At 33.6% G+C, this 8,117-nt stretch overlaps 1 protein-coding gene across 8 annotated transcripts in view; it reads left to right on the top strand.

Annotated features, from left to right (window-relative positions):
- Positions 1-5,737, top strand: part of COL24A1 (collagen, type XXIV, alpha 1) — a 247,039-nt gene extending 241,302 nt beyond the window's left edge. For all 8 annotated transcript variants that reach the window (XM_012722607.1, XM_012722606.1, XM_012722605.1 and 5 more), the window contains 3 exons: positions 758-867; positions 2,134-2,349; positions 4,308-5,737. In XM_012722607.1, the coding sequence (XP_012578061.1) occupies positions 758-867; positions 2,134-2,349; positions 4,308-4,454 (473 nt within the window). In that variant the 3' untranslated portion in view covers positions 4,455-5,737. The remainder of the gene's footprint in view (positions 1-757; positions 868-2,133; positions 2,350-4,307) is intronic.
- Positions 5,738-8,117: the final 2,380 nt, after the last annotated feature.

Raw genomic sequence — 8,117 nt, 5'->3', positions numbered from 1 at the left:
TTTTTTTTTTTAAGATTTATTTATTTTTTCGTACAGAGCTGGGGTACAGGCCAGAGATGCGGAGGGTGAGAAGATTCACCAGAGATAGAGCGGGGAGCAGAACAGGCAGATAGACGAAGTACACTCCTGAGGGAGCAGCGGGAGGGTCAGGAGAGGTCTGCCACGCCATGTGGATCACCTCCAGGGCAGGCAGGAATCGAACTCATGTGGAAGTGGCTTAAGCTTCTTAGTGCAGTGCTTTAACCCGCTGCGCCACCAGGGAGGGCCTGTTCTTGTATTTTTAAAGAGGTATAAGTTTATATTCCTAAATCACGTACACTGTTAAAACCAGTATTATCTCAAGAAAAATAATAGAATTTACAAACAAATAAAACAGGATTTAAAAAATTACTTTTCAGCACTATAATAACAGAAAACAGAAATATGTACCTATAGGACACTAATTCCAACTTTTTGTTGACAATGCTCTTTAAGTTACTGAGTTTATACGCGATAACAATAAACTCAGCTGTTCCATTTTTTATTAAAGTTATGAAATGTCATTAAATGATAGTATGTTAAATACAGTATCTTCAGAGTTAATTTTACATAATGTTTTATATGATGCCTTTGTTTATTTGCTAAATAAATATTTTCACAACCTAAGTTTTTTTTATAGGTAAGACTACAAGACAATGAAAGTATAATCTGTAAACATGGTTCAAACAGATTTTAGCCTGACATTTAAATATCTTCATTTTACACAATAAATTAATAGGAAAATACTGGATTGATCCAAATCTTGGGTGCCCTTCAGATGCCATTGAGGTTTTCTGCAATTTCACCGCTGGTGGTCAGACATGTCTCTCTCCTATTTCTGTAACAAAGGTATGTCTTGCAGTTTAAAATATGTGTCAGTACTTATCTGCTACTAGAATTTCAAATTAAAATTCTGTCACTTTAAATATTTGTGACTTTTATAAATAGAAACAAGAGATCATTGTCCTCCATAAACAGGAAGAAATTTGTTTAAAGAAAGCTGTAGTAAATCTTCACATTCTGATTTATTTTTTATGGTTGACTTGGCTTACTCTACTGATTACACTTCTTAAATTCCTTTAGAAAATGTGGAACATATGACTTTATTAAGGAACATACATTAGAAAATCCCAAACAGCTGTAATGTATGTAATCAGCAGTTACTTATAGCTTTCTGAAAATGACATCATCAGTATTAAAAGAATTTTGCCTGAAAGTTTGCTATTTTCAGTAATTGAGTACAAAAAACTTCCCTTGTACATCTTTAGAACAACATCCTTCTATTGCAATTCTATAAAGTAAATGATTAACACTGTCATAGCAAGTATTTATAAAAGTTAAAGTTTTGTTCTATATGGATATAGACATAGAAGAAACAAAAAAGGTATTTCTCTATTTCTCATTAGACCTATTTTTTTCTTACTAAGAACTCACTTTTCATCGACAAAAATATGCTTCCTTGTCCAAATTTACCCTATTTACTCTATTTAGTCAACACTTTATCCATTTGTGCATTCAGTGAACATTTATTGATGACTCACTGAAAAATTGGAACTGCATTAAAAACTAGACACAAAAAATAAATTGTTCCATCCTTAAAGACTCTGTAGTTAAAAATTACACAGCTAAGTGATTACAACTTGTTAATATTTTTAAAAACTTAAAGAAAAACCTCCAAATGAACGTAATTCTAAGAATTAAAGCATTAAGGAACAACAAATTATTAATGCTGCTTAATAACATTATAAAATTATCTTCACTGCTTTTGTCATATGTAGAGAACTAGTGATACTCTGAGGCCAACTCATGCCAGGAGAGGAAAGCCTACTATTAACATTTCTTCCCAGCAACACTTTGAATGACACCACTGATAGTCTAAAATCAAGGATGAAGGGAATAGTTACACCATAGAGATCTGAAAAGCTGAAAGTCAAGGATTTCCCTCCTCAGCCCAGTAGCCAGTGGTTACACAATTAGCAGTACTCCACTGACTGGCACCTAGTTGCCAAGAAAAGTGATTTCCTCAAGGCTGCCTTTCAAGGACTTTCCTCAACTTTCCTATAAGGTTCTCAATTATTGTGTCTTATAACCTGCATATTGTTTCCGTATCACTAGTTGGAATTTGGAGTTGGGAAAGTCCAGATGAACTTCCTTCATTTACTGAGCTCAGAAGCCACCCATCTCCTCACCATTCACTGTCTTAACACCCCAGTGTGGACACATGCTCAGGCAAGTGGCCCCGGATGGCCTGTTGGTTTCAAGGGATGGAATGGTCAGGTTTTTGAAGAAAACCCTCTACTTGAACCTAAAGTGCTTTCAGATGACTGCAAGGTAAGTGAATGTCACTTTCAGAATGTTTGGTGTAACTAACTTAAATATAATAAAAATCATAGAATGAGTAAGAATTTAATTATAACCTGAAGATACAGAGGAAAGTAAGATTCTTTTGTGCTTGATTTCCAGAATCAATTATTTGCTTCTATCACACTTCATTAACTTTGTCATATAAACTGGTCATCCATGAATTGTATATGTGAAACTTCCAGTGACTCATCACTCCCTCTGAGACATGATGCAAATTTACCAACTCTTTATTCAGTACTTCCCACCCTTCGTTTTCTAGTTTGGGCTCTCACTGGACATTCACACCAATCTGATCAGTTTATCATCATCCTATCAACACCTCCTACTACTATTTATTGGGAATTTTATTATATGGGAGGTACCATGTATTATGTATTATTTCATCAAAATAGCCTTCTGAAAGAGGTTACTGGTAATTTCATTTTTATAGATAAGGAATTGAAAGTACAGATAGGTTTAATGTAGCTTGCTCAAGGTCTAATTAGTGGTGCTTATTAGTGGAGGAGCAAGAAATCAACCCCACAAGGGATAACTCTAAAGCCTTTGCCATGCTCCACTGCTAGGGACTTTTCATAGAAACCATTTAATACTTACAACTGTGTGAAATAGATGTTTATTTCTATTTCATATGGGAAGATGGATCACACCTGGATTTCCATCAAAATCTGTTCCAGACTAAAATCTATGCACTTCCACCCTGTGCTATCTAATTTTTACAACTACCTATTTTTCCAACTTCTTTATTCAACTCATCTCATTCATTTTCTCTGAAATATCTTTAGCTACTGCTCTAAGTAGAAAATTTAGGCATGTTTTAAGGCCCATCTTAAATCTGTATTCATGATGCTTTCCTTGATTACTCCGGTTGGAAGTTAGGGATTTTATAATCATTGTTCATATGATTTATTTTGCCTTACCATATGTGAACTTCTATTATAGCTATTTTTTTTTTTCACTTCTCTCTGGCTAGATTTGTAAGCTACTAAAATTCAGAAACCATAACTAACTTATTCATCTTTATTTTTCCAATATATTTTATTCAACCATACCAAATATACTTAGTGCTTAATAAGTATTGCTTGAAAGACTTATTGAACTATCTAACAGCTTCTTATACATAGGAGTTCAGCTCTAGTTGTCACACCAAATATGACATTATTAATTTCTCTTCATTTGACTTCCATTACCTTATCAATAGTATTTAACTTAAATAATCGCTCATGTCCGTTAAAGTTTTTATAGTATGATAATTCTGTGAATAAGTGAATAAAAAGCTCCTGAAAGCCTCATAAAACTTGCCAGTTGTGTTTCTCTATTTTTCCCTCTTGACTCTTAGTCATAGGATTATTTTGTAATGTCTTTGTTCCATGATAGAATGTATCATACACAAAACAGCATATAATAAGAAAAATAGAAAGGCCTAGAAACTGAGGAGAAAAAGACTAAGAACCACACATTGAATAAAAGAAAACTAAAAAAAGATTCAACATAATTGTAATTTATTTGAGGCAATTATTGCCTGAATATCCACCCATTCCTCTCTCCCCCTCAAAAAAACCATCCTGAAAAAAGTCAGTCCCAAGAACCCAGAAGGGTATACTCATAATAGGAATAGTGAAGCCTTTTAATTCATTTCTTATCCAATGATCTTAAGACCACAAAAGTCTGACCTTAGCCTCCCAGTAAAAAATCAGAACACAACTTATAATTATAGGAAGGGAAAAAGCCTATGTTTCCAATTATTCTTTCTTAGCAATTGCTACCATTTACTGGGCACTTTGTCTGTGCTAGGTATTGTTCTAGGTACTTTCTGCTCACTATCTCTTATCCTTAAAATACATCTATATTATCTATCAAGGGCATTTTCTGATAAGTGTGGCTAATGAAACAATTACCTATTAAAGCCCTCTGTTCTTATTTTACAGATTCAAGATGGCAGCTGGCATAAGGCAAAATTCCTTTTTCACACCCAGAACCCTTATCAACTTCCAATAATTGAAGTACAAAAACTCCCTCATCTCAAACCTCAGCAGAAATACTACATTGAAAGCAGTTCTGTATGCTTTCTCTAAAGTCTCTGAATTAGTTCAGAATTCATGCTGTTGGCCAGGTAATTGCTGCAGAAGAAAAAACACAGAAAGATACTATCATTATGAAATGCATTGGCTAAATTGTAAAGAATCTCAGGAAGAAAAGACTTCCTCCTAAGAAGGAGAAAAAGGCATTTTTAAAGGACTATGACTGATAAAGTATTTAATTTTTTAAAAAATTGTATCGATCTGATTTCCCTAGAACTGAAAATTTATAAACATGGAATTCTTCAGGACACTCTATATGTTTCAACTGTCTGAAAGCAAAGTACCCGTTAGACAGCTGGAGATGCAGAACACTGTGGAGCAATACTGGTTAATGCTTCCAGATGTGCAATGCTTCTGTCTAAAAACTACAAGCCACAATCCAATATGTCATTTTCCCAAATACTAAGCTGTATTCAAGTCCCCAGTGGACATATACATCTTAGCCGGTGCTACACTACCTCTTATGTGTTGCCTTATTGTGTTGCTTGGTGCTTTTTTTCTAAAACAAGGTGCTTGTGGCTTTCATAAACTATTTTATTTCTTTTTTGTCTTTGTCATACTTTAAGAGTGTATGTACTGGTTACATCAGAATATTTTTGGTAGCACTTATTTTAATTTGTTTGGTCACATATTAATAACAAGCAAAATATTATTTATGTGAAGTCTTTGTTCTATCTTAAAATTCTTTTTGTGGACTCAAAACTAGCACAATGTAACCTTTACTGATGCACAAAAGGATTGGGAGGTTTCTTTTGTTTTCGTTTTATTTTTTAAATTGTTGTAAAAAGTATTATAGGCCAACTACATCCATTAGTAGATTTGGGTTGAGTTTGGGGATTGTAATAATCTATTTTTAAAAATCCATGATCATCTGGAATGATACTTTGTGTATTTATATTTTGTAAAGTTTTAATTCAGCAAATCCTTTGAAACTGCTGCTGTTTTAAGTTATAAAAACTTTCTATTTCTGTTTCATAGAAATTACATGTTTTGTAGTATTCATTCATTCTTTTTATTTCCTGAAATTTAATGTGTTGGGACCTAAAAGAATTCAACTCACAAGTCTTTAAAGCAACATCCAGGAAAAAAAGAATTTTTGGCATTTAAAGTAGGGTCAGTTCAGACTCACATTATGATCAAAAAAATGTTTGTTCAGAATTAAAAGAAAAAAATAGTATACCTTTGGTATAAAAAAGCTTGTACATCCATTATAAACATACCTTTAGCCAGAGCAAACCACACCTACCTATCAATAATAAAAATGTGCTTTAAATCTATTTTTATTGTCTTTGTTTTATCTTCTTTTACTACCATATATCATTCCATTTGTATGATAGCCCCTCTGGCATAACTATGCAATAGAATGTATACTTAAAATACCAGAAAATAACTGTTACATCCCTGCAAAAAGATTACAGTGTCTCTTTTCTATTTATATAAAATAAGATCATAGCACAGGAATATACATTCATATATGGTCAAACAATTTTCAGCAAAGGTGCTAAGTAATTCAATAGAAAAAGGAGAGTTTTTTGCACTCCTGTATTTCTTTTAATGTGGCTTTACCAGTAACAAATTCTGGGTTTTGTCTAAAAACTCATTTTGTCTAGAGGACATTTTCACAGGTATTATTACATCTAGATGTTGTTATTTTTTCCACTTTTAAAGATTGTCCTGTAATTTCTACTTTCTCATATCCTATAACTTCTATCATTTCTACTAAAAGTCAGCTATCTGTTTTATATTTGTTCTTTTGAAGTATTTTTGTTTTGTTTTTAATAGTTTTACTACTATAGTGTGTTTAGTTTTCTATGTAGTTTGTTTGAGATTCAAAGAGCTCCTTGATCTCTTTGGTAAACTTTAGAAAACTTCTTCAACTATTACTACTGCCCATTCTAATGTTCCAAAATTTTAGATATTTACTGTATCAGATAAAACTCATGCTCTTCCACATTCCTGTCCTTTTTCTTGTTATACTTTTTTTTCCCAGTTATAGTTCACCAACTCTGTTTGCTGTGTCTATCTGTTAAACCCATTACTGAGTTCTTAAAGTGCCCCAACTGAAGACCTACAATGGTTACAGGAACCTTAGTCTCCTTCATCATATCATATCTCAAGCTTTCTTCTCCTACTCCCTATTTTCCTAACCCATCAGTTCTGAAGACTGCTAAAAGTTCTCACTGTTTTTTCCTCAGCATTTTTTCATCTGAGAATGCCTACCATTTCTTATAGTGCTGATTAGAATTCTGGTTTTTGTCTCTGCACTTCTTTTGAAGGATTTTTTTCTCTAGTTATAAATTCTTAGTTGCCTTTTATCTCCAGCCACTTGGAGATGTCATTCTAATGTCTCTGACATCTATTATTTGTGATAAGTTAAACATTACTTATTGATATGTTGCTGTTCCCTGTATATAATCTGTGACCTGTTATGTCCTTCAAGACTTCTCTTTTATCTTTCTTTGACTTTTAGCAATTTATCAGTGAAAAGGCTTGGTATTTACCCTACTGATAAGGAAAAGCATTATTGAACAGATAAATATAATAAAGATCTCACCAGATGGGAGCTTTCAGTCCTGGTGCAATTAATATTCCAATGCAGGTGTAATTAACAAGTTTGCTTATTTACAAAGATTCATAACCAGGCTTACCACTCTGAACAGAGATTCAGAAAAACAGGTCAAATGGGTCTGTCTACTTGGAGTCATCTCCAGAGGGTTGAATACCCTCCCACTCTCTGTTCAGCTCCTCTTCCTGAGAAAACAGGCTTGTTCTCCATTCGTAGTTTTGTCCGTTCTAAAACAGTATCAATCTGTGTTACCAATGTTAAGCCAAGTATGTATAAAAGTAGCTTCTGTCTTAGGTCTGGACCCAGGCTTTGATATCAGACTGAGGAATGTCCACGGAGGTATGTCCACGTCTGTACCTGGGTCCTCATAAGATAAAACTGTACCTGACATCACCATTCCTAAGTGCTGCTGGTTCTTTTCTATGCCTGGGGTAAATCCAGATTTCTGCTACACTATTTGTGGCTGAATTCAAATCTAAAAGGCTGTGTTTCATCACAGTGCAACATGTTTCACCTATAATCCTTTGTGTTATTAACTCTCAGATGCTAACAACATGACTCTCCAAAACTAAATGCTGATGTACACAAAGGAGTAACCATAAGTCAAAAATGAAATCAATAAATTCACAAAGTACACAGCAAAAATAGTTTGCCACGGGCAAAATAGTTTAGAACATTAATCCAAAGCCTAACCGGTATAATAAATCAGTTAAAAAATATATATATGCTCTCAAGTTCATCTAAAAGATGCTTTCTATTGAGGCAGTTACCATGAAACTAACAAATTTAACATTAGGACCTTTAAGGCCTTTGAAATAAGTTCACATGGACATTTTTGTAAAGTTTGTAAAAATAAAATAATTTTAGTTCTTCGTGAAGAGGATCCTAATTTGTATGAGCCTGAAGCCTCACAAAGCCTGTATCTATTGCTGCCTTTTATACAGAATGAAACACAATCATAGTGTTCTGTGGAAACAAAAAGTTTATTTGATTACTTTGCAATAAACAGAGTGGATGCTGCTGTACAGATATAAGCTGAGCAGTAGGACATGTTTAGTAGCAGGCATCTGTAGACCTAATTTTCTGACCAA

Source organism: Condylura cristata, unplaced genomic scaffold (genome assembly GCF_000260355.1).
Source record: "Condylura cristata isolate star-nosed mole 26May11 unplaced genomic scaffold, ConCri1.0 scaffold00008, whole genome shotgun sequence".
Lineage (NCBI taxonomy): Eukaryota > Metazoa > Chordata > Mammalia > Eulipotyphla > Talpidae > Condylura > Condylura cristata.
This window is presented reverse-complemented; position numbering and strand designations above follow the sequence as displayed.